Below are 25877 nucleotides of genomic sequence, written 5' to 3'. Positions count from 1 at the left end.
CGCCGCCCCCACCAGCCTCGACTGTTCAACCCCCTGTGTTCCTATTCCCTGTCCGTCAACCAGCTCTGTTCCCAATTTTTTATTCTCGTTAGCTCGTAAACATTATGTACTTCCCGCGGAGAACTCTTTTCTTGTCGCCTCCTATTTATTGTTAGCATGTACATACGAGTGGCAGCGTCGTCTGATGAATTTAAAAACGACGAGGAAAAAAGAACGCCGCGTCAGAGGAAAAGCGCCGAGTTGGACTGTCTTTATATTACATTATATATAAGTATATATATAAATATAAATATAAATATAAATATGTATATTGTATAAAATGAAATGTGCACCGATGTCTGGGAGTACAGCAGCTGCTTACGGGAGAGCTATGCGTTGGATCAGCAAGACTTAGGGCATTATACTACCGCGAGTATTATCATGCCCAACCTTTAATATTTAAGTGCGAGTGAGAGTCTATTGAGCAAAAGTAAAAAAAAAAAAGATGAAATTTAAAAATATAAAAAACATATGCCTCTCGTTTGTGGGTTTAACTTTGTACATATTGTACGAAAGGTTTAATAATAACTACGTTGAAAGTACTAGTCCTGTCTCTTTGTATAATTCCGTGTTATACCTGTTCTTATATAGTGTCAAGCGGCGTCGCAGTGTTTCTGATCACGCATCACTAATACGATCGTATAATACGAACGAAATCACGCACGCAGGATATATATTCACTGTTCGAGCTTTTCCAACGAAATAACACGAACGTATCGTTTCACTTGATCGTTTAAATTCTGATTACACGTCGAAATAACAAAAATTTGTATTTGATCGTAAAATTGTAAATACGAACGAATTGTCTATATACGTTCGAACGAAAGATCGCGGCATCGAAAACCGTTGTGTATTGACGCGATGTTCGAATAATTTTCGTACGCATATTAGCAAATTTAGACGTTATCACGTGTTTCACTCACCGAGATATATCTTCTTTGACTTCGAATCTCCATCGGGATCGGTAGTAAATCCAGACAGGTTGCAATTTTCTTGTTAAAACGACGAAATTTTCACGGAAATTTCGAACGCGCACTATCACTTCGAACGGATTGGTTAACACTGAACTATGCTGCTTGTCACGGTATAAACGAAGAAGCGCGAAATGCAAACGTTAACCCAAAAACGACGGGCTGAAAGAGAGCACGAATGCCGGATTGGCAAGAGGAAATACTTTTTCAATGAGTGAGTCAAAGTTACCAATTTCTACCTACGTTTAGGAAATACATTTTTATCATCTCGTTTACCTTCGACTATTCCTTTTGTAACTGAGATTTGGGCGCCGTGTGAATTGCTGCTCTGCCGGGAACCGGACGCTACGTTACTGCTAATCAGTTTTTCACCAACTTTTGCGCGCGCAATACAATTTCTCGTTGATTGGCGCAAAATTGGCGCGAAATTCGTCCAGCATCTTTTGAATACTTACGCTTGATTCGATTAACGATAGATTATTTACGATTTCGAGTTTTACAGCGAACATGATTTTCTTAAATAATAAACCTTGTTATTCCATTGAGAATGATTCGAATATCATTTGTGCATTTCGAATATTTTATACATTTCATTATTTTTTTTTTTTTTTTAAATTATTTGAAGAAGTTGCACTTAGATATTTTATCAGAAATTTCTATCTATGCAATTTTATCTTTTATTTTTCGTTAATATTTAAAAGGATATTGCATATTGAACAGACTGAAAAATCTTGTAATTTTTCTCTTTTTTTTTTTTTTTTGGCATTTTTGTTGTATGAATACGACAAAACCAAATACTTAATCGAATACTCTAGTCGATGAAGAGAAGAATGCGTTTATATACGTTTGTTTTGCAAAAATTCACTCTTTATTAAATTTTTCGCCGTTAGTAGCAATTTTATCGAATATTAATTGAATTTATACGTTGCATTTTTACTGCATTTCGTTCTTCGTTCGAAATGGGCTCTGAAAATCGTTTGTTCTTTCATGGTTTTAGTCAGTGGCAAATGATTATTATCGATAATGTGATTATACGGAAAATATGATACAACGAGAAGTGGAGGACGGACGCGCTTGCAGAATTGTAACCGAGCAGAAAAATCGTGGAACTTGTTTGCATAAAGACGTGTACATAGATGATGTTGAGAATCGTAATAATAAATTCGTTGTTATTGCAAGGATTAAGGATTGTAAGATATAATATAATGTTGTTCATCCGACCAATAAATCGGAAGCTATCGGTTCCGGGCAAAACAGGCTAGACTTCACAGGTGGCGCGTAAACCCCCTGTATTTTTATGAATAAATAAGATATTTTAAAAAAAAAAAAAGTAAATCTGAAGTCTGTTTGGAGATGCCTTTCATAGGGATTATAAATGTAGATAATATATTATACATAATGAACATAAATACACTATATTATTATATATAAATAGTAAGGAGTAAATAGAATTATTATATATACGATGAAAATAATATTATTACAAGTAAATAAACTAATTAAAGATGAACAAACTTGATGATATCTTTATTATTCCATACCCATACCTACATATGATAGCTTTTTCCTTTAATACTTCACGATACTTCATGATATATGTGTGTGTGTATGTGTGTGTATGTGTGTGTATATGTATATATTTGTACTTCATTTATCACAATAATAACGGGAGTATTATTGATAATGTCAGATGCAATTTTTGCGCATTTTTATTACAGACGTTTCATTACATTAACATAACAAAATCTATACTTTCAAGGTACATGATCGTTAAAATGTTGTCTACCTGTGAGATCTTTAAGAATTATGCGCAGTGTTCAAGCTCCTGCACAGAACAGTTTATTAAGCTAAATTAGTCTCATTATTTAATGTCATTGTCTTTATTCCCGTGAGCTTACCGATGTAAATCGTCGCAAGCGCTTGGACACTTCGATAAGATTAAAGCGATCACAGACAGAGGCATTTCAAAGGTGACTGCTGCGAATACCTAGGTAGACACAGAGGCTAATACTTTTACGATTTCTAGGATATCCGTACTACGTAGGCATTCTCACGCATCACCACCGTTTTACGATAATAGAGGCTGCAAAACCGACAAGTCGAGTTTGTAACGTAAACTCCGTGTCTTGCCTTGTGTAATGATCTATCTAATATAATATCGATAATGTAAATATAAAGCAGTGAGTAATGTAAAATCGTATAATTGCATATTGTAACAATCTGGATATATATATAAATCGTATTTTTTATTGATAATGTTGTAAAATGTAAAAAGTATCCAAGTAATCATCGAATGTAAAATAACCATCAAATTGGACGCCGAAATATCTTACAAGATACTAATAAAGATCGAAATATAAAGGAATTATTAATAATAATTTGTGGAATATAAAAAAGTGAAGAAAATTCCTTATACACGTCCTTTTTAAGCTCTCTGTTATTTATATGATCCGTCCTAGTTCGTCTATGATTATCCGTCAGTAGAAAGTATTTACTTCTAGTAGACCGTCGTGTTATAGTTCTGAAGGCACTGTTCAAAAGTTGACTATTTTTTTTATATTTTTTTTTTTTGTTTTTTTTGTTTTTTTTTTTTTTTTGTTTTTTTGAAATAACAAGTCTTCAAAACATTTTCAAACGATCCGACATGGAAAATCGTTACAAACATCGACGCAATTTTCACATGCCTCGCTTGAACTATATCACAAAACTCAAAATAGAGTAGTTTCAACTTGACAGCCAGTGCCAATGCCAATGCCATATTTGTCGGGTCTGTGATCGGTTAGGAATATCATGAGCTAGCAAATCGATGGTCAGAATTCAGGCTTATGATACGCAATGGCCGGTGCGTTCCATTAATTATGTATCAATATCGTATCATTATATTTATACAAACGCTTATTAATTCAGAGGCACATTGCTAAGGGTTTTGGTTCTTAAAAGTTGCTCCCTACATTAATGAACTTATGACAATCTAGCTATTATAATTATTCAGTACGACAGCGATTTGGCATATAATGTGGAAACTGTACAAAGATTCTGAGAATATAATAATATTCAAACTATTGCTCTGTACAAATAAAAGTAGAATATGGCTAAAAAGGCCGATATTATGAACAAATTTTAATATTTTTAAGATGTTTTGCAAATATTACTTTGAGCCCATAAGAGGAAAAAAGAGAATGAAATATAGAATTTGTCATGTGCATAAAAATAATAACAAAACTTCTATTATATAATACAATTTTTCTACTGAATTTCCTTACCTAGGCAGGAAAACTTTGGCTACTGCTACATACTATTTGTACCTCGGCAGAACCACCGACTTTATGCTGCTAAGAACACTGATTGCGCATCTAGAATCAAAAGAATTGCACGCAGCACACACAGTATCTAAACCAGAAACAGATCAATTACATACTCAGGAAGACCTTAACAGTAGTATATATGCTCACGCTTTAATAAACCTGAATTCTACGCGCAACGATCATAATATCAATTAAGCATTCACTATACTCAGAGACTCTCCCACCTCGGAATGTTTAAATGGTTTTTCATTTATTCATTCATACATATACTGAACCACTTGTTGTTTATGTTCATAATTTACTTAAAAGCTCTTAGCTTTTAGAACAATACGTTCGCAATACTGCTCTGAGATGCGAATGCTCTACAGAATGTACACAGTAGACAGCAGAAGCGTCTACACCACAGTGTTCACATTTATTTCAATACGAAATATTTTTCAAACTAGGGAACCAGGCTGATGCAATGGCAGGCGCATGATATATAAAAGTTAATTTTTTAACATACAAAAACGGATGTATTTTACAAAACGTGGAAGAACATTCCCTGAATAGGTAATCACGCGATAATTCTGTTCTCCAAATTACATCTTTTATAACAACAAAAAAAGTTTTTTCAAGCTAAGATTCCAAATAATGTATCATATTTTTGAAAATTTGATGCTCCGTCAAAGTACCAGCCTGTGTCCATCAGCATGAAGAAATCCGTCATGTAATTCCGTAACGTCTAGACGCAAATACCACCTTCCTGTATCCAAACAAATGGAACACTAGGTTAGATCACAAAAAGTACGGTGTAATGGTTACAGATGGAATTACTCTTTCAGTATCAGGCACTGCCTCAAATAGCACTGAATTTCTTTGATCGACAGTTGTGAACTGTAAAATACTAGCTACGTTACCGCAACGATAACAATAATTTGGAGCTGACCATACTGTTACAAGCTTATCATTAAACATGTACTTATAACCTGCAAAAAACACAGAAACATGTAAAATATTGCTGTGAAATTCTCCTTGTACATTTTACGCAAAATTAAATAAATTTTGTATAATGTATGTAATAATATATACCTTCGTGAACTAATTGATGAGCTCTACAAATAAGTTTAAGATCGTTAATATTCATAAATTCATATGTTACTGTACTTCCAAATAACCAACCAGCTCCACGTGGACTAACAGTCCACGAATCAACATCTTCTGGATCGGACCAAACTAGATCACAAAAAGCACCTAAGACGAAAATATAAATGAATTGGTTATAATAAACATAAGGTAAGTATAATATGATACAAAGACAATAGCACTAAGAAATAATAAAAATACCTTTATGTGGAATTTCTTGGTTTCTTTCAATCATCCTAATTTGATCTAATGTTTTAATGACTGGAGACAATCCACCATGTACACAAAGTACTTGATCGTCAATTAACTAAATAAAAATATCCACACTTTTATTAAACATGTTAAAACAGTATTAAATTCATTTATTATTTACAAATACTAACAGCAGCAACTGCAAGTAGGTCAAACACTTTACAGCAGTATTTCCATGCATTAGCATTGCCATATTTGTTTTGACATTCATCTGCATAAAACATAATAACAAACTTAATTACCATAATTATCAAAGAATACAAAGTAATAAGTCGGTATTAAATATTTTTTTAAATAGGATAACACCATAGATATATGATATTTCTATAATAAAATATATAGTATATTTACCATAAAAACCATAAACATGAGTAATTTGTCTGGATTCATGATTTCCTCGAAGTAATGTTATTCTATCAGACCATTTAGCTTTAAGTGTGAGTAGGCGAGTAAACGTTTCTACACTGTAATATCCCCTATCTACAAAATCTCCCATAAATATATAATTTGTCTCAGGCACAGCACCTCCATTACGGAATAATTCTTCTAGATCGTAAAACTGAAACAAAATAAATATTAATAGCGATTAATTTACGTAAAGGCAATTCGTACTTGCGTTATCGAAATAGTTTTCGTTATCTCAAAAGACATCGATATCGTGTGTTGAGGTTAGAATAAAACTATGAAACTTACCTGACCGTGAATATCTCCACACACAGTTACCGGAGTGGATACTGGTTGAATATTAGATTCCTCTAATAGTATGTCACATACCATGTCACAAAGTTTCTAAACAAAAATAACTTTATTATTAAGACGTACAGAAATTTTAAGTAACCTATGAATATGCGTTTAACATCGTGTCACATATACTGATAAAATATAATAATTGATTTTATAATAAATAGAATTTTCTATATATTGTTTACCTTGAGGTCATTTTCGGGTAGATATTTGCATTCTTTAGCAAGTTCCATCCATTTATCGATGTCTGACATTTTGGACTCGTATCGCAGGAAAATACTGATCGCGCCCTCACTTACATATGTATGCACTGAATTTGCAGTTGATTTATATTTTTAAATGTTGTTTTAACGAATTAATTTCAATTAAGTTTTCGATTTTTATTCATTTTATTCATAAGGCTTTAGACATTTTATTTAACAATGAATTACTCCTCATCGCGTTAGACGCGAACTTAATTAACCTACTGTGAAGCAAGATTAAAAAGGACGAATTTTATTCTCTCCAATCCTTTCATCTTATTGGTTCTAAATTATCATTTAAAAAAATGAAAATATACTTGAAATTGGAAACCTTTTAATGTAAAATATATTGAAATACCTTTTCACTCGTTACTAATGATACTGATAAATATAAACGTGTCATGTCACAGTATAGTTGCTATTTAACGATTTTAAAGTAGATGTTACTTTTAGGAACACTTGGCATATCACCCAATAGTACTGTTTAAACCCTAGTAATTTTTTGTTTCACCCTTGTACCTACGTTTAAAAAACGTTCGGAAGGTTATTTAATAATTTTATTACGCAAACTCGAAAGAAAATTTAAATTTATACTACTTCGATTACAATTTATAAAATTGTATAGTTTATGAATATTGTGAATATTATAAAATATTTGACGAAATTTTATTTATTAAAGAATAATTATAATTAAAAGAATACAAAACTTTTTAATTTTTTAAAAATATTAAAATTATATATTATACTCTTAATTTAGATTGATCTAGATTACATAGAACAATGCCTAAATAATGACGATATAATACTGATATTAAAAAATCAATCGTTACGGCGGCTATCAGTTTTTTTAATCGAAGTTGAAATAATGTATTATATTTTCTATAGAAATATATATTTACAATAATATATTAATTTTCACAAATGTTCGTTAATTGTAATAATTATTTATAGGTTAAATATTTGACAATGACACTATCAGCTTTGCAAGTATAATAACCAGAATCCAGTATTCTCATTGGTTGCCGTTTATTTCCTTAACGATTACAAGTATTCCGTGCCAATAAAATTATTTGCCGCGTAATATTCAAAATCAATAAAAAGATTCGGCAAGAAAATGATTGTTTATCATGACAGAATTGATAAATGACAAAAGGTGTAATTTCAACTTCCTTCGATAGCAAATCACCGTGGAACGTGGAAAAAGGTCAGCAGCAGGCGGACGATATGGATTTTATCTCGCGACCAAAAGTGGGTCACACGAAAGCGCCTGTGCGAACGCTTCGATTATCGATTGAAGCGTTACGTGCCTTGAGTTCGTACGCTGGATCTCATTTATGTGAACGCAGTGACTGTGGATGTTCGTGGTGTGACTTTCTCGCAGTAGGCCAGTGCCTGACATCTTTCATTTGTGGTCTGTGCGCGATCGCGAGTTTTGGAAAAATGCGATGAAATTCAATGTATAGCGACGTGCCTTCGCGAAATCGGCCATTTTGGTAGTGCGTGTTTCGCGAAAACGGATAGGATCACTTCTGGCAGCTACCCTCGACGGTTGTGTGTGGAAGTGGTGGCAGCTCGGTGTCGCCCACAGGACACAGCTGTAAAACTGAAAACGATCGTGTTCTTGGGCTAGTGAGCAAACAGCCTAAACAAAATGTCAGGAAATACGGGTATGGAACAATTAATCCCAATCGTGAACAAGCTGCAAGATGCATTCACACAACTTGGGGTGCACATGCAACTTGATCTCCCACAGATCGCAGTGGTGGGTGGTCAGAGTGCAGGAAAAAGTTCTGTTCTTGAAAACTTTGTTGGAAGGTAAGTATCTAATGTCCTGTTATTTTCTCATTTTTCATTTTTACAATACTTTCTGATATGTTTTACGAATCAGGAGAATAATCAAACGTTTGGTTAAAGGCGTGGCGAACTACGCCACATTATAATTTTAATATCCGTCATAGATCATTTTAATTTGACTATCCCTCTTTTCTATACCCCTTTAGGTTAACTATTTTAATCTATCGATCGTGACATCAAAATCAACTATATCTTTATGATTTGAGGTCGCCTACACAGTGACCTGTCAAACGGTTATTCTTTCCCGTTGCTGTAATATTTAACCTCCTACTGAATTACTCGATGTGTACACATGTAATGATGAAAATTATTAATTTAATTGTTCTCAGTTTAGGTCGCTTACTGTTACTTTTTATTAACGTGGTATTTTTCGAAGACTATGAAAGTGTATGTTAATACATTATGAATGAAAATATTAACAAATTTTCTTACTACATCAATGTAATAAGCATTTTTTATATATTATATCTTATGTATGACTTTATTTTTGTAGAATCTGTGTTAAAATAATATAAGTAACTATAATTGAGTTATATAATAAAGACAAATAATAAATATCATTGAATATATAATTGTAATACTGTTATAAGATATGTCATTTCCTAAATTGTACATACTTCCAAGTTTTGATATTTAAAAAAAATATATCTATTTAATATTTTTATTTATTCTTAATGTTATTTTAATGTATTTTTTTTTTAGTACATATGAAATTTATATTATCATGTAACATGTACTTTGATATATCCTTTGTAGTCTGAACTTTATTATAATCATTCGATAGCTATAATATTTTATTTATTTTCAGGGACTTCTTACCTAGAGGATCTGGCATTGTAACCAGACGACCACTTATCTTGCAGCTGATTAACAGTACAAGTGGTGAGTCATCATAGATAAATAGATTATAAAATTTTTTTATATTATGAATGTGAAATTTTCTTTCACATTAATTGTAAATTAATACTATGTTCGACATTTACTTTTATTATTCCTAACATTTAAAATGACAATGTCAAATAATTTGTTCGTTTATTATTAATATTTCATTCATAAAAATACTACATTTTATTAAGTTGTAATGATTTTGTATTTTTGGTGGGTTTTAATATTAATTATCTGTAATTGTTGTCTATAGTATTATCACATTTCCTGCAACAGTGAACTTTTGATAAGCATATGATCAAGAATATTGTCAGTTTCATTATAAAATTGACTAATTAAAAATATTTGAATAATATATTATTTTAAATTCTATATATGAAAAAGCAAAATTTTATACATCATCAATGGAATCATTTCTTTATTATAGAATATGCTGAGTTTTTACATTGTAAAGGTAAAAAGTTTGTGGATTTTGATGAAGTATGGAAGGAAATCGAAGCTGAAACTGACAGAGTTACAGGCAGTAATAAGGGTATTTCTAATATACCAATAAATTTAAGAATATATTCGCCTAATGGTAAATATATTTTTTTACTATATTTTGATATTGGTTTGTGTTAATATTTTAATTAAAATATTCATTGTTATTAGTTCTAAATTTGACATTAATTGATTTACCTGGCCTCACAAAAATACCAATTGGAGATCAACCAGCAGATATTGAAGCTCAAATTAAAGCTATGATTTTTCAATTTATCAAAAAAGAAAATTGTCTTATATTGGCAGTAACTCCAGCAAATACTGATTTAGCAAATAGTGATGCTCTCAAACTTGCTAAGGAAGTAGATCCTCAAGGTACATATTCATAAATACCCAATATTTAGTACTGTCAAATTTAAAAGGTTATTGTTTTATATTATAAACTTTTTAAGGTGTTCGTACAATTGGTGTTATTACAAAATTGGATCTTATGGATGATGGTACTGATGCAAGGGATATTTTGGAAAACAAATTACTACCCTTAAGACGTGGTTATATAGGTGTTATTAACAGAAGTCAAAAAGACATCGAAGGTCGAAAAGATATTAAAAGTGCTCTAGGAGCAGAAAGGAAATTTTTCTTAAGGTATAAATCAATAATAAAGAATAATTTTATTAATTAATATTTTCAATGAAATATTTAAAATATTTCTTTATACATTAGCCATCCATCTTACCGACACCTAGCAGACAGATTAGGAACACCATATTTGCAACGTGTTTTAAATCAACAATTAACCAATCATATCAGAGATACTTTACCAGCATTAAGAGATAGATTGCAAAAACAATTACTTGCACTGGAGAAGGATGTAGAACAATACAAACATTTTAGGCTTGATGACCCTGCCATAAAGACTAAAGCTATGTTGCAGTAAGTATTTTTTTACATATAGATTGTTATATGTGAAGTTATAATTTCTTTAATTCTAATAACTTTGATCATAATAGAAAATAAAATAAATTTACTGAAAAGAAAAATGATACATATGTAACAAATTGTATGTTAAATGTTTCATATTTTATAATACATTCTCCAATATTATTTTTCCAAATAAACATTTTTTTGCAGTTTTTTTCTTTATTAATATTATGGGTGGAGGGTCTTGGCATTTTAGAGTTCTTATTCTTATTTTTCAGATCAGTTCAAATGTTTGTGTAGGTATCATATTTTTTTTCATACGTGTGTATCATTTGCATGCAAATTTTAACACAATTTATTTTCATATAATTAACTAAAGAGTAAAAGGTGATGAAGGTTTCTATTAACATTAAAGATTTTTAGTATATTAATAAATTGTATAGAGTTTACTTAACTTTATGGTACTAACTGTAAATATCATGACTCTCTACCCATATAACTTATGTTGAAATTGAATGCTTGCTCATACATTGATTAAAAGAAAAATATTTTTAAGGATGATACAACAGCTCCAGTCAAACTTTGAAAGGATTATAGAAGGTTCAGGATCTGCACAAATCAATACAAACGAACTTAGTGGAGGTGCTAAAATAAACAGATTATTCCATGAACGTTTTCCATTTGAGATAGTTAAAATGGAATTTGATGAAAAAGAACTGAGGAAAGAAATTGCTTTTGCTATTAGGAATATTCATGGTAAATGATTGTTGATTTTGGTAGTTTTGTCATACTAATTTTATTGCGTGTATATATCGAAGATAAACACGTTCTTTTCCACGTTTAAAAATAAATTATTAACAATAGTTTAATGTCATAGGTATCAGGGTAGGTTTGTTTACGCCTGATATGGCCTTTGAGGCAATAGTCAAGAAACAAATCACTAGACTCAAAGAACCTAGTCTAAAATGCGTGGATTTAGTTGTACAGGAACTCAGTAATGTCGTACGCATTTGTACCGATAGGGTAGGTGAACTCATTCTAATTTATACAAATTGCAATGACATATATTTTATATAATTTCTATTTCATGTGTTAGATGTCACGTTACCCTAGATTGAGAGAAGAAACGGAACGTATTATAACTACCCATATTAGACAACGAGAACAGATGTGTAAGGAACAATTGGTACTCTTGGTTGATTGTGAACTTGCGTATATGAACACAAATCATGAAGATTTTATTGGTTTTGCCAAGTGAGTTACCTGCATTTTGTTATATGTTTTTGTAGCTACTCAGCAAAGTCAAAAGAGTAAATAATACGATAGAAGAGTTTAATTTTTAACAACCGCACATCTAGCGCTATGTGTTATTCCTATTACATTCATGACTGCAGCTATAGATTTTAGTGTATTTAAATCTATGAAGATTATTACCTCACATTTAAATAACAAATCCTTAAAAAAATCAAAATCATTTCAATCATTTTCATAAATATAGTAACAAATACTTTTATTAGGATTAAATTATTCATACTTCTATAGAATGTTTTAATGTGAAATAATAAGATAATTGTATTACTTACTGTACAGTGTTGACAATTAGAAATATGACATAAATATATTTTTTGTTATTAAAGATATAAAAGAATTTTTAAGACAAATCTTGAATAATATCTTTGAGAAAATAGAATTTTTTCTATTTCTTCTCTTTTTTTAATAATAACAATAATATTCATAATCATAATAACTTATATTAATTATTAGACATAACAAGGTATTTTACCTTAAAATTAAATGCATAATGTACACTTACTTTAATATTAAATGAATTAGTTAAATTATATCTTATACTAATTATTCTAATTGGAGATAAATTATAAATGAACTTATCTTTTTAAATTATGAGTAAACTTTATAATATAAGTGAAGTAATAGTTTACTTCAGTTATTGAAATAATCTCATATTCACAATAAAAGTAATAGACAAATTTAAGGTTTTTTTTTTCTACCATAATGAAACCATTAAATATTTGGAACTTTAATTATACATTTAATTTATTCTGCATCTTGAACATCTTTTGTCTTTAATAACAAATAATATAATAAAATGTTTTATTTGTAATTACTATACATGCTTAATTAATAATTTTAAACAACTTCTCTAACTTGCAGTAATGAATTCTATATTGCATGATTAATGTAAATTTAACACATACTATAGTTCACATAATGACAATGTGCTTTATTAACCAAACACAATATTTTTAAGTACTAGTTTCATTAGTTTCATTATGATTATAATTTCTGCTTTTTATAAAAGAAAAGAAAAGGATAATAAGAAAATTCACCAATTACATATACTGTTGATTATATTAATTTGCTTGCAAATTTTTTTTTGCAAATTAAAAATTATATATGTCTGATATGTATTTAACTATATATAAAACACATATCAAGGTATATAATGTTTTATACCGTATTTTCCTGCAATATTATTATATAATTTTAATCAAATATAATTCGAAATATAACAAAAACATATTTAACGTAATTTATTTCATAATATTTATTTATAATAATATTTATATGTCTTTTATAATCAGGTTTATACGGTATATTTTATAATCAGTGCATGCCTTGCCAATATCAGTTCACATTGCAAGCTTTAAACTAGCAAATACTCTTAGTTTACTTTGTTCTTTAAAGCTAAGGCACACATTTTTAGTATCATAAATAAATAGTAGAATTTACTGCTGTTTTTACTTCATGTACATTTGTATGACACATTGTGTCATATATATTGTCATATTAAATTGTATCCCACTTACATTTTTTCTCTTTGCAATATGCATACTTCTAATATTTTAATTCTCTTTCTATGTAGCAGACATAATTTTTGTTCATTTTTATATTTTGCTTATTCGACACTCCAACATCTTAAAAATTGTAATTTTTTATCATGTCGCGAGAAACAAGTTGAACAAAAAAATCAGAACTACTGGTATTTTTAGCAGCTTTAGTTTAATTTTCGTTTCATATCGGATGATGACATTCTATTTTGGTTCTTAACCCCTTAACTCATGTTATGTGAATTATAGAAAAGCATTTATGTAATAGTTTTCTTTATGTTATATGGTTTAGAATAATTGAAGTAAAGAATAAGAATACTATAATTCCTGTAAAATCTTTTATGTCATTAAAGGTAAGGCATACTTAATATAAAAAAAGTTATACATGATTATTGAATATTTTACATATTTGCATTTCTCATACTTGTTATATTAACTAACGTATGTCTTTCCTTGAATTACATGACATATACACATTTCCTGACATTTGTTTCCATTCATTGATACTTTATACTTCACAATTAAAAAAATTATTTAATTATATCGGCAGCGCGGCAGCCAGTAGCCATAATGCAAGGTAAGAATTATAAAGTACATTGGAACAAAGATTTACACTACATTTTTCTTCCTTTTCTATTATCACGCTCTTAATTTGTTATGCTTATTTTTTATTTGACTTTTTCTAGCTTTCAGTTTTATAACAAAGAACGGAATCCTTAATAAGCAATATTGAACTCATTTCCCATATAGCAAAAGATTGAAAACTATATTTTTCTAGTGTACTTTAAACTCTTTTTCTTTTGAATGAAATCAAAATCTATGATTTTTTATTATTCAGTATTCCATTACTAGTTTATTATATAACATCATACAAAATTAGTACTGTTTATACATATATGTATATGTATACACTTTTTAGATTGTAAGAATGGCACTTAAAATATAATTTCAATTAATTTACATACTGAAAGTGGGAGTGGTTTATAAAAATAAAGAAATGAACTTAACTATCATGAAACATTGTATGCCAAATTTTTATTGGCTATACTTTTTATCTAGTTTTGTACATTGTAGAATACAGCCATAATTTATCAAAATTTTAAGATTTTGATTTTAATATTTTGTATATAGTTGCACAATTGAAATGTATAATTAAATAGACCATTCATTGCCACAGTCATTCATGAATACTCCAAATCGTATATTTCATACAGCAGTATCAGATTTTAGTTTCATCATTTTTCACATGATTTCACAATATATGTAATATTTGCTTCTGCAATTCTTCATGTGTTATGATCTGCAAAAATATTACAGTGTTGACTAAGTAGAAATAATATTGTGTGTACTTACATGTTACAAATGATGTTTGACTGTATATCAAAAATATTCAACTGCGATATTTAAAGCTGTATGAAAGAGTATGTGCATGGAGTTGTTGTGGCTGTATGTTATAATTCTTAAAGAAAAATTTTTTTTTTTTTTTTTTTTTTTTTTTTTTAAAAACGTGAAAATTTTTTATTAATAAGTTATGAACCAAATATTATATCTTTTATTTATAATTTTCGGATCATCAATCGCAATTATAAATCAAAGATATGCAACCCATATAATTATCCTATTATATTGTCATTCTGTGATCACATTTCGTTTTGAATATTTTTGTATTATGAACACATTTTGAAAAATTGAATTCTTTAGTACTAGTTATAATTTATTTATGGCATAAAATTAAATTTGAACTTATGTGAACGTTTGTGTAAGTTAATATAAAAATTATTGCTAGGTTTTTATCCTGCTAGATTTTTTACACAATAAACTAACAAATTTTTGTGGCAAATTGTTACAATAAATTTTGTACATGGGTATTCAAATATCTTGTTCTATTTGACATTTCATTATAAATTATGCCTTATGTTACAGTGCACAACAATCTTCAGAAAATGCTGTTAAGTCTGGTCGTCATACTTTAGGCAATCAAGTTATACGCAAGGGGTACATGTGTATCCACAATCTTAGTATAATGAAGGGTGGATCAAGAGATTATTGGTTTGTCTTAACATCAGAGAATATTTCTTGGTATAAAGATGAAGAAGTAAATATCTTCTAACTAGAATATAACTAATATAATGTTGATTACATAAGTTTTATGTATAATTTCTTTTCTTAGGAACGCGAGAAGAAGTACATGCTACTTTTAGATGGACTGAAATTGCGTGATTTGGAACAAGGATTCATGTCCCGACGTCATTTGTTTGCTTTGTTTAATCCAGAAGGCAGAAATGTTTATAAGGATTACAAACAGCTTGAATTAAGCTGTGAAACTCAAGATGAAGTTGATTCATGGAAAGCCTCTTTCCTCAGAGCTGGTGTATACCCTGAAAAATCAACAGAACAAGCAAACGGTGAAGGAGAGGTATGTTTTTTGTTATTGTTATAAAATTAAATATATTACACATATGTACTGAATTATATTGTATGTTAGGAAATATTACGATATATTTAGGCTCAATGTACTCGAGTATCATTCGCGTTGCCAATACATCTATCTTTTTCTTTTTTTTTTTAGACACAAATAAAATAATAAATTGCCACCAGTAATTATATCATGTGTAAATTTGTTCATATAAATCTATATATTGCTCAAACGCAGTTACAATAATAACATTCGTTACTCGTGTGCATTGGTCCTTAATGATAACGTAATTTGGACCAAATTATATTACTGTATTATATAATTATCAATTCGTCATTTTGATTATTTATTTTAATTGTAGAAAAAAATTAGTTATTGTTTATTATTACATAGATGTTAATTTTATTGTATTTACTAGAAGAGATTATTTTGATTTATTTTAGGATAAACAGCGGGTGAGTTAGTACGAGAAATGTAATTAAAATTTTCGTTTGATTTTTAACTGTGTGGTGGTGTGATGCATTAGTTTGAAAACGGGTTATTATTTCATTTTTTATTTATTCTAATTAGTAGAGTTTTACGATTAAAATTGTATTTTGATATCACAGTGTTCATAATCTTTCATTTTATATTAAATATGATTAAATGGAAGAAATTGATTCTTTGCATTTTTTAAAAATATATTTAATTTAATAGCGTTTCTTTTTAATATTGATATGAATTGCATAATTTACAATACATACTCGTTATACTTTTCAAAAATTAAATTTCAATATTACATTTACGATTGTGATTAAATTTTTTTGCTTCTAATCAATTAAAGGAAGGATATGAGGTTCGTACAATTATAGAAATTTTATGGTTGTGCAAAACACATAACACTTACACAAATATAAAACACCTCCACTCAGCTCTGCTTTCTTAGTAATGAATACGATATGCTATTAAAATATGTATGAATTTTTTGCGTTAAATATTGTTTTTTTTCTACTCTTAGCTTCTTTATTTGAACATAAAATCAATAACACTTCTTAATTACCGCGATTATATATTTTTTGCATTTATTTATATTAATTATTTATAATATCTTAAATATTAAATACCTTAAATTTAAATTTTAGCATTCCAAAGTGTAATTATAAATTAATTATATTTTTCACATTTATAGGGAGGATCAGAAGCTCAGTCATCGATGGATCCTCAACTTGAACGTCAAGTGGAGACCATTAGAAATCTAGTAGATTCGTACATGAAAATTGTTACAAAAACAACTCGCGATTTAGTTCCAAAGACAATTATGCATTTGATTATTAACAATGCAAAAGATTTCATTAATGGAGAGCTGCTAGCACATCTGTATGCAAGTGGTGATCAGGTAAAATATATATGAACTAAATATTATACTTATATTATACCTAGAAATAAATGTCTAAAACTTTTCGCTCTTTCTTATTATGTCGTTAAAGAAATTTTTATTATGGATCGGATTATTTTATTACAAATTCTGCTGTATGTTTTTATTTATAGAATACTATTTCCTTTCTAAAGTTATAGTATAAATAGAATGAATTATTTATTATAAGAGTAAATATGTTAATATATGTTACAGGCTTCAATGATGGAAGAATCTCCCGAAGAAGCACAAAAACGAGAAGAAATGTTACGGATGTATCATGCTTGCAAAGAGGCGCTTCGTATTATTGGGGATGTTTCAATGGCGACGGTATCCACTCCAGTGCCACCACCGGTGAAAAATGACTGGTTAGCATCTGGCGAAAATCCAAGGTAACAATTATGTTATTATTTTCATTGCCGCTTATGCATTTAACTAATTTGGTATCTTTCAATCTTGTACTGCCTGCTTTTGCCACATACACTTGAACACCGTTGAAACAGTCTTGGGTAAGAGCTACTACATTTATTATATTAATTGAATTTCTTTCTTTTTTTTTCCTTCAAACATAATTTAAATGATAAATGTAAAGGTTCAATTTTTGTGATTTGCTTATACATTTATTTCTTTGCTTTGTATCTTGAGTAAAAACATGAAGCTTTATTGATTTTTAGTTTACAAAGTTACTTTACTGCTTACATATTTTTTGCTTTGTAAACTGTTAGAAATATCTCTCTATACTATGCTTATTTAATATAATATAAGTGATGTATATTTGAATATTTGTTTATAAAAATAGAGGATCTTCATAGAAGATAAGTTATCAAATAATCCTAAGAGAAAGTTTTTAGGAAATCAAAAAGAACATTAGCATAAAAAATACCATGGAAGGTATCCAATATTTTCTGTTTAAATTTATATGTCTTCATTTTATTCTTTTTCTAAATTGCAGATCTCAATTATGATAGCTTAACAAATAATCATACTGAAGAGAGATTTTTTTAATAATTTTACTTAAAATGAAATATAAAATATAGTTTAATATTGTAAATATTACGAGTCCTTCCTATTCGTTATTCTTAACTTAATTACTCGATATAGTTATTGGATTAACGTAATATTGAAGTTAATATTATAATTAAAATACATAAATTTCTATGAGGAATACTTTCTACATCGCAAAGATACATATAGAGATTATTGTTTAATATGCAATAATTTTGTTACAGGTTATCACCACCATCTCCTGGTGGACCAAGACGTGGAGTGACACAGCCACCACCTCTTTCTAGTTCTCGAGTTCCACCTCCGGTTCCGACGGGTGGCCGACCAGCACCGGCTATTCCTAACCGACCTGGGCCCGGTGGACCCCCGCCAGCTCGTGCTACACCTGGCCTACCTCCTCCTCTTATACCATCGTAAGTACCAAACTCTTCATCTAATTTTTATAATTTAACAAAAGTGTACTTTGTGAAGTAGTACAGAGAACATTTAAAGGGACAAATAGTTTGAAACACTCTGTACTATCAAGTATCTTTCGATTGTCGAGTTTCTCATAAATTTTGCACAACAACGTTCTGTCAGTTTGTGTTAAAGTAGTTTCGTATCTTAACAACAAAGTGGAGGTCCTCTTTATTTTTTATTCTCCTTTTTTTTTAAATTTTTTTTATAATTCTTATCGTTTTGGTTATCGTCACTGAATATCTTGAAAAAGAAATGTGCAGTCGCTTGTCCTCCATAGCTTTGTGTGATTGGGGCTTTGGTGCTAACTTCACTTTCTATTGCAGGCGCCGACAATAAGTCTTCGCACTAACTCGCCTATTCGCTACTAATTAATATACATACATATATATGTGTGTGTGTATATGTATGCATATATATATATATATGTATGTATACATATATATATATATATATATACACATATGTACATATATCGTTTGCATCTAGTCAGTGTATATTTTACACAAGATACAATTTCCTAATGCTATATGTTTTGTTTGCAAGTATTACAAATTATTATCATTAATTAGGGGTGTGTGTAAGTTGTACAAAAATAAGAACACTTGCGAACATTTATATTAGTCAGATTAAGAAGAGCTTCCAAGAACACTGACGAGCGATTTATCTTGAACTACGTATTATCCAGTATCAATAATCTTCCCAATTATTTAGCGGTCCAATTATTTCGTAAGAACGACCAAGACATTATTACCCATGTCTTTTTTTATCGTTTTGCATTTTGTTTCGAGTAATATCGTAAAGTACAGCCGCTCGTTTTCAGGATCATCAGAAGTAAATACACAATCTCGACGCAATAGTTGTGCACACCTCTAATTAAAATTCTATGTGTTTGCGATACGATTAATCGGTAATTAACGAGGGAGAATAATCCGTAGAAGTAAATCACTCTCATTCGCGACAGATGATGAGTAAAATAGATAGACCGACGTTTCTTTCATTGTAAATTAGTTCGATGGAATTGTACATGATGCCTGTATATACAACTAAATATCGTTGTTAAATAAATGATCTTGAGTTCTTATCACAGGTAGTGGATAAGTATTCGTTCGCTTACTAACAGCATGACATTTTAAACGCAAGAGTAGTCACACTCTAGTCGAATAAATTCCCAGTCATTCCTCAGAGCAATATTTGAATCGATGTGAAAAACCCGAGAGAATGCGGTATGCAAATACACGATGAGTCTTGCAATAGTGTATTACGTCTGAAAGCTTCTGATGCTCCTAACCTCACTGCTTCTTTGCCATCGTTGACTCGTCGGTAAATTCACGGGGGAAAAACCAAGGAGAGGAAAACGTTCATTTGAATATTGTCAATTATCAATTAGGGATGGACGTGTCGGTGCCTGCATTGAAAAGTCATTGTTAAACGAATTTGTCACGTAATTGGTTGTAACGCCGGTCACTTTACAGCGAGGTTATCGACCGATGGTAACATAAACGCGTCTGTCGCTTTTTTGAATCACGCGAGATTATACATACCTCTTAGGACATTCGAGGATGCACGATAATCTGTGTAAAAGTGTAGTGCATCGGAGAAATTAGCTGAGATTATAGCATATTATTAATCGAATTGTATAGTAATATACTATTGTTAAGGCATTGTAAACAAACGAGATCTATAGTAAAAGCTGAGTGTCCGTGGTGTATGTTTAGTCGTGGGGGTGGTCTTCAGCAGAGGGTGACTCAAGCTGCGACGCAGGCCGCTGCTAATGCTGCCGTGAACGAGCTGATGGATGCATTCAAGATCAAGTAAATAGACTCTTGCTGTCTCATAACTATCCTTTTATATGCGAGATGTGTTGCCCCTTTTTAACCACGATACAATTATTATGGGTACTCTTGTTTAAGTTGCGCTACGTAGATTGGTAGACTGTTCAGGGTTGAGAATGAACACACTAATTCAATATCTCACTGATTTTTGATGGCGTGTCTCGATAACGATTTTTTTGCGCGCTATAACCAGCTATGTCCTTCCTTTTTTTTATCTTCTTTGCTCTCTCTCTCTCTCTCTCTCTCTCTCTCTCTCTCTCTCTCTTGCATGATCCGAGAAATTGGATTAACAGCGATGATGTTGCCTTCGACATTATGTATTCGTATTCGACATACATTCACGCGAGATATAGATATACATATATAAATATATACATATTTAAAAAAGAACAAAAAAAAAAGAACTTATATATGGAGAAACGGGCGTCACAGTTGTAACACGTTGTAGGAGACTATGTGCGCGGTAGGAGAGTACCTCTGTATATTTGTAAGACGTGTAATTCGCTTCGTTACATTCCATATGTATATTATTCTTACCTCGTAAAGTAGCTTACTGTTAAAAGAAAATAAATGTGCTTTCATGAACTGTAGAGTAACGACGTGTATTGTGTAATCCCCGAAAAGAAAATGAAACTGTTCGTTCTGACAGTGTGATAGGTTATGAAAAAGGAGAAAAAATCTTCCAAATCCGACGCCGTATATAATTTCTCGTTGTTTCGCTTCTCATGCTGATAATCGGGTACGGAATACTCGTATGCACCATCTTCTTGTTCATAGATACTTAAAAAAAAGAAAGAAAAAAGGAAAAAAAAAAATAGGAAAAAAGGAGTACGCTTTCTTTAGATCAGTATACTTGTATCTCCAGTGAGTCTGTATCCTGGAAAGTCTACCAGAACCCTACAATGTGATCAAAGGTAGTTTCGATTAGGCAAAATTCCATTAAACGGGGACGTGCGATGTTGCGCTATGCTCATTGATTATGTCAAAATTCATTCTCGGAGTTTGCATATCATAGGGGGAACGAAATGTCATGCTGTTGGGCAGAAAATTATCAAGTATTGTTGTTAAATGTTCGTTTTGTCATATTTCATCGATGGATTTTCAATCGGCAACAACTGCGTTATACCGAATAACTTTTAAGTATCGTAATTATTAATTGCGCGATGCAAGTACAGCCACACATACAGATACACATACACACTGTTTCTCTACCTCTTAAGATGTCACTACACTTTGTTCCATTATTAGCCATTAATATTAAAGATATCTTATATATATACGTACATAGCTAATCCTTAATGAAATATTAATTACAAAAAAAAAAGGACGTGCTCAGACATAGGATGTGATATAGCGTAGAGTGCTTCAAGGATTTTGCATGAAAATCCTGAGTCGCGACCCTCTCTCTCTCTCTGACTAGTACTAAAACAAGAAAGAAAAGAAACTTGACACTAATAATACCGGATCAGAATAATATATTATATATACATATAATAGTAATCATATATCGTTACAATGTATAATGAATGTATATTACTCAGCGAGAGTTCAGGAGCTGCGTTATATTTCGAAAAGGTATTTGTTGTTTCCTATGCTCCTTGACCGTGCTTGGTAAACTGAATTAATTGTACATATATAAAGAAAAGGAATATGATATACTTTACCACGTTATTGTAATTAAACGAATCCACGAGGTGCGATGTGCTTTCTATTATTCGCATAGTACGCGTGCTCGATGATCAAAGATATTCCTCATTGTACGATATTCGTAATATATATATACATATATATACACACATATATATATATAATATAATTTTGTATAAGATTATACGAGAAGAAAACTTTCGTCGAAACGGATCGTTCGGTACCTAACCTAAAAATGTTCTAGTATCGACGACTGGAAGGATAATTAGTATGAAGATTAAGAATCGTATTATTTTTTTTATCAAATGTTTGTGTACATACTTCTTTCTTATTTTACGTAAGTTCCTTAATCATTCGCTTCTTTCTTGTTTACGAGTTACAGAAATAACACAAGTTCTGTCATCGATATTATCGTAATTATTGCAAAATTCCGACGCATTTTGGGACAAACGTTATCGTATCTTGTATATATTTATTCGATAGGGTACAAATCGAATTCTGCTCCGTTTCAACTTACGTTTTCCTATAGATACATAAATTTATGGATAAATAATATTCGACGAGCACACGAACGTATTATTGCAAAAGCAGTGTTAACGCGAGAAGCATGTTCTTTTTCGTATCTCTCTGACCAGTGACACGTGGAACATCGAGGACAATGAATGAGCTATAGAAGAAGAGAAAAAAAATATTTTTCATTATAGCAAAATCCCTTTGGATAGGTAACGATTTTAGAGAAACGTCGATACGATCGATTTGTATTTCCCGCGTCACTGTGTTCACGTGTCCATTTCGATCGATCGAATCAGAAGCGACCGAATCTCGATACGCGTATAATTCAGAATTCAGTGAACGCATTGGTAACTCGTTCGATTCGATATTAAAGGGGCCTAACGATATTCAGTCACGTCGTTCCAGTATATAGAGATGTATTTATTTACGCCAAATTAAAAGTCACGACTTCCTCTTCCAAGACTGTAACGACTGCGAGTACTGATTAATATTTTGCTCTAAGGAAAATACTTTTTCGAAAACAAGGTAACACGAGAAGAATTTACATTCTTAGTGGAAGCACGTCGCACTCGCAAATTTAATTATCTATTGTTTATCGACACAGGACACGAATAATTTTTAATCCGTAATTTAGATTATTCGCTGGGTACTAACAGGTAATTAATTATACTGTAAACGTTGTTCTTGGATAAAGAAATGGAATAAATTACGTAAATAGATCGTATGTTGAGATTGCAGAGGTGATTGTGATTACGATATTAAAATTATAATTATTATAATTAATATTATGATTAACAACGTCATTATATTGTATACTGTATAAGGTAAAAAAGATAATGTTATTCGTTTCGGTAGTATGTCACGTTTCGTGTTCCGTAGATTGTGAAACTTTTTATTTTCGTAACGTTATATACTTTAGCGTCGTTCCTTCTTAAAACAAATCGTGATTACGAGTATTAAGAAGGCAATAGAGATATAAGTAGATGAGCCTCGTATAGGGTATAGAGTTTCAATAACACTGGGCATATCAAACAGTAGAATGCAGTAGAATGCAGAGAAAAATTGTTTTTGAGTATGCCCAGGTTTTCTGATGTTCGTGAACAGTATTCTGAGGGTTCCACCCTTCGAAAGCAATTACATTCCAATTTTTTTACATTACTTCTTTTTCTCATACGACTGTAAAAATTATATATATACATATATATATACCCATTTTGTCAAGAGATTTTGGTATGAACATGTAGATGACTTTTGAAGGCTTGTTTACAAGTGAAACAAGTACATTTGTGGTACGTGAAAGAACATTTTCTATTTTCTTTTCCTTTTAATAGAAAAATCATTTTGATCGTTAATGGTAGTCTCTGACTGGGTGGAATCTTTGTTTCAAGTGTTACAACGAAAGACGATAAGCGCAGAAATTATCATTGGTAAATCGTGAAATTTCTCAAAGAAGCTTCACGATCTCTCATTTGATATTTCTTCGCATTCGTACCGTCAATTAAACGATTAATAAATTTTTTCGTTTAAAGAAAGGAAGGAAGGAGAAATCTTCGTACCCTTTAAGTTACACTTTATACTGTACGATCGATGATGATACACATATTGCGTATCGAGCCTAATAAGAGGTCCTCGAGAACGAACCCTCGGCTTTTATGACTGTATCCAGGGAAAGATTTTTTTTGCTGACACTGTTAAGATACCGATAATGAATGCAAGAAAACGAGGAAGTCATTCATATTGTGAACATAGAACAATATTCTTGCCGTACCTAACATTTAATCGTCCAATCGAGAGACGAATCTGAACGTATCCACTATGAAATATTTAATTAACCCGATACCTTTTGAGGTGTGAATTTTGCAATCTAGTAATCGCATAGTCCACGGTTCACCTAGTAAGATTTGTCTGAATTAAAGATTCTGTTCCTTCGCCGTATCTATGTTCCGAGTTTTTAATGTCCCCCTGACTCGACACAAATACGTTCAGATCGTCCCACGAACCAGAGAGAGGAAGAGAAGAGAAGAAATCGCGCACGGAAATACACGAGAGAGAGTAGCTGGATGAACGAGGTTCCATGACTGTGACACGCATCCTATTCACGCGACAGATTATTGTTATACATGCTTCCATCTAAAGCCTTAAATATAGCGAAGTTCTAGTAAACACGAAGCTTACATTGTGTAAGACGAAGCATCGAGTAATAAGCGTGATTCTGTTGTACATCGCGGGCCGAGTGTAAACGTATATACAACTGCACGTAATAAGAGCGCGAGAACGACGGAGGAATGATAGACGAGCGATAGGGGTGAACGTGTAATTAATAAAAATTGATGGAAACGCGACTCGCGAATGGATTCGTCGCTGACGTTATTTTCACGTGGTTAAGATATTTAGATCGACATCGCGACGAATCGTAGATAATAGAAGCTCTAAGTAACCCCACGGTGTTAAATGGACATACCCTTGATAAAAATCATTCGTAAATTCAAAAAGAAAGTGTCCAATGTTTCCTGAGAAAATGTAAACAGAGCTTTCCGCTAGTATTTAGCGTGTTAGCGGATTCGTCATAATTTTTATACCTGTTATACCCTTGATTTTGATAGGAACGTTTTTTTCTACGCTTCACCGCCAGAGGTAGCGGCGGTCGTTGAACTCGATCGTCGACAGTTAGTCCTCGAACGTCTGTCATGGAGAGCGTTTCGTAAGTGAGACAAAGGAAACGCTGGCGGGGTTACTTAGTGAATTATTCCGTATGGATTGTGCACTTCACACGATTCACGATGTTGAAATATTGCGCAACGGGCGCGTGATATATGCATACACTGTTTTACTGCAATATAAATGTGTATATAGGAAATAACATGTTATAGATTCGAAATATATATCTATATGAATATAGATATATATATATCTATATATATATATATATATATATATATATACAC

General features: G+C 30.9%; 2 protein-coding genes across 12 annotated transcripts in view; one reads left to right on the top strand and one right to left on the bottom strand.

The window, feature by feature from the left end:
* Positions 1-2618: 2618 nt before the first annotated feature.
* Positions 2619-7097, bottom strand: PpV (Protein phosphatase V). Of its 2 annotated transcripts, XM_017897588.1 has the most exons (8): positions 7037-7097; positions 6622-6902; positions 6386-6481; positions 6044-6251; positions 5824-5903; positions 5642-5747; positions 5387-5548; positions 2619-5283 (listed from the first exon to the last, which is right to left on the bottom strand). In XM_017897588.1, the coding sequence occupies exons 2-8, from the start codon at positions 6688-6690 to the stop codon at positions 5093-5095; spliced, it is 912 nt and encodes a 303-aa protein (XP_017753077.1). In that variant the 5' UTR covers positions 6691-6902; positions 7037-7097; the 3' UTR covers positions 2619-5092. The 2 variants fall into 2 exon arrangements, with proteins under 2 accessions (XP_017753077.1, XP_017753076.1); XM_017897587.1 differs by lacking the exon at positions 7037-7097 and having other exon boundaries at positions 6622-6929.
* Positions 7098-7992: 895 nt separating this feature from the next.
* The window catches only part of shi (dynamin-1 shibire), a 30347-nt gene continuing 12462 nt past the window's right edge, over positions 7993-25877 (top strand). Inside the window, exons 1-18 of one of the 10 annotated variants that reach the window (XM_017897593.1) lie at positions 7993-8493; positions 9341-9414; positions 9845-9994; positions 10069-10272; positions 10350-10542; positions 10621-10830; positions 11375-11574; positions 11696-11841; positions 11915-12072; positions 14218-14244; positions 15591-15762; positions 15838-16083; positions 16907-16918; positions 17252-17458; positions 17693-17868; positions 17980-17985; positions 18706-18894; positions 20656-20751. In XM_017897593.1, coding sequence (XP_017753082.1) covers positions 8330-8493; positions 9341-9414; positions 9845-9994; positions 10069-10272; positions 10350-10542; positions 10621-10830; positions 11375-11574; positions 11696-11841; positions 11915-12072; positions 14218-14244; positions 15591-15762; positions 15838-16083; positions 16907-16918; positions 17252-17458; positions 17693-17868; positions 17980-17985; positions 18706-18894; positions 20656-20751 — 2630 coding nt within the window. In that variant the 5' untranslated portion in view covers positions 7993-8329. Of the gene's footprint in view, positions 8494-9340; positions 9415-9844; positions 9995-10068; positions 10273-10349; positions 10543-10620; positions 10831-11374; positions 11575-11695; positions 11842-11914; positions 12073-14217; positions 14245-15590; positions 15763-15837; positions 16084-16526; positions 16539-16906; positions 16919-17251; positions 17459-17692; positions 17869-17979; positions 17986-18705; positions 18895-19263; positions 19298-20655; positions 20752-25877 lie in introns of those variants that run through there. The other 9 variants (XM_017897594.1, XM_017897602.1, XM_017897598.1 and 6 more) reach the window with 9 other exon arrangements.

Source organism: Eufriesea mexicana, unplaced genomic scaffold, assembly GCF_001483705.2.
Source record: "Eufriesea mexicana isolate 0111107269 unplaced genomic scaffold, ASM148370v2 scaffold577, whole genome shotgun sequence".
NCBI classification, from domain to species: Eukaryota; Metazoa; Arthropoda; class Insecta; order Hymenoptera; family Apidae; genus Eufriesea; species Eufriesea mexicana.
The sequence above is the reverse complement of the archived record's forward strand: the minus strand, read 5'-3'. Positions and strand labels throughout refer to the sequence as shown.

What these genes read in the sequence shown, in the direction of transcription:
- PpV (XM_017897588.1), bottom strand. Translation starts at nt 6,690, where the DNA reads ATGTCAGACATCGATAAATGGATGGAACTTGCTAAAGAATGCAAATAT. An exon ending in GTGGAGATATTCACGGTCAG is followed by an intron (nt 6,252 to 6,385) that starts GTAAGTTTCATA and finishes ATTTTGTTTCAG; the next exon opens with TTTTACGATCTAGAAGAATT. An exon ending in ACCTACTTGCAGTTGCTGCT is followed by an intron (nt 5,748 to 5,823) that starts GTTAGTATTTGT and finishes ATTTTTATTTAG; the next exon opens with TTAATTGACGATCAAGTACT.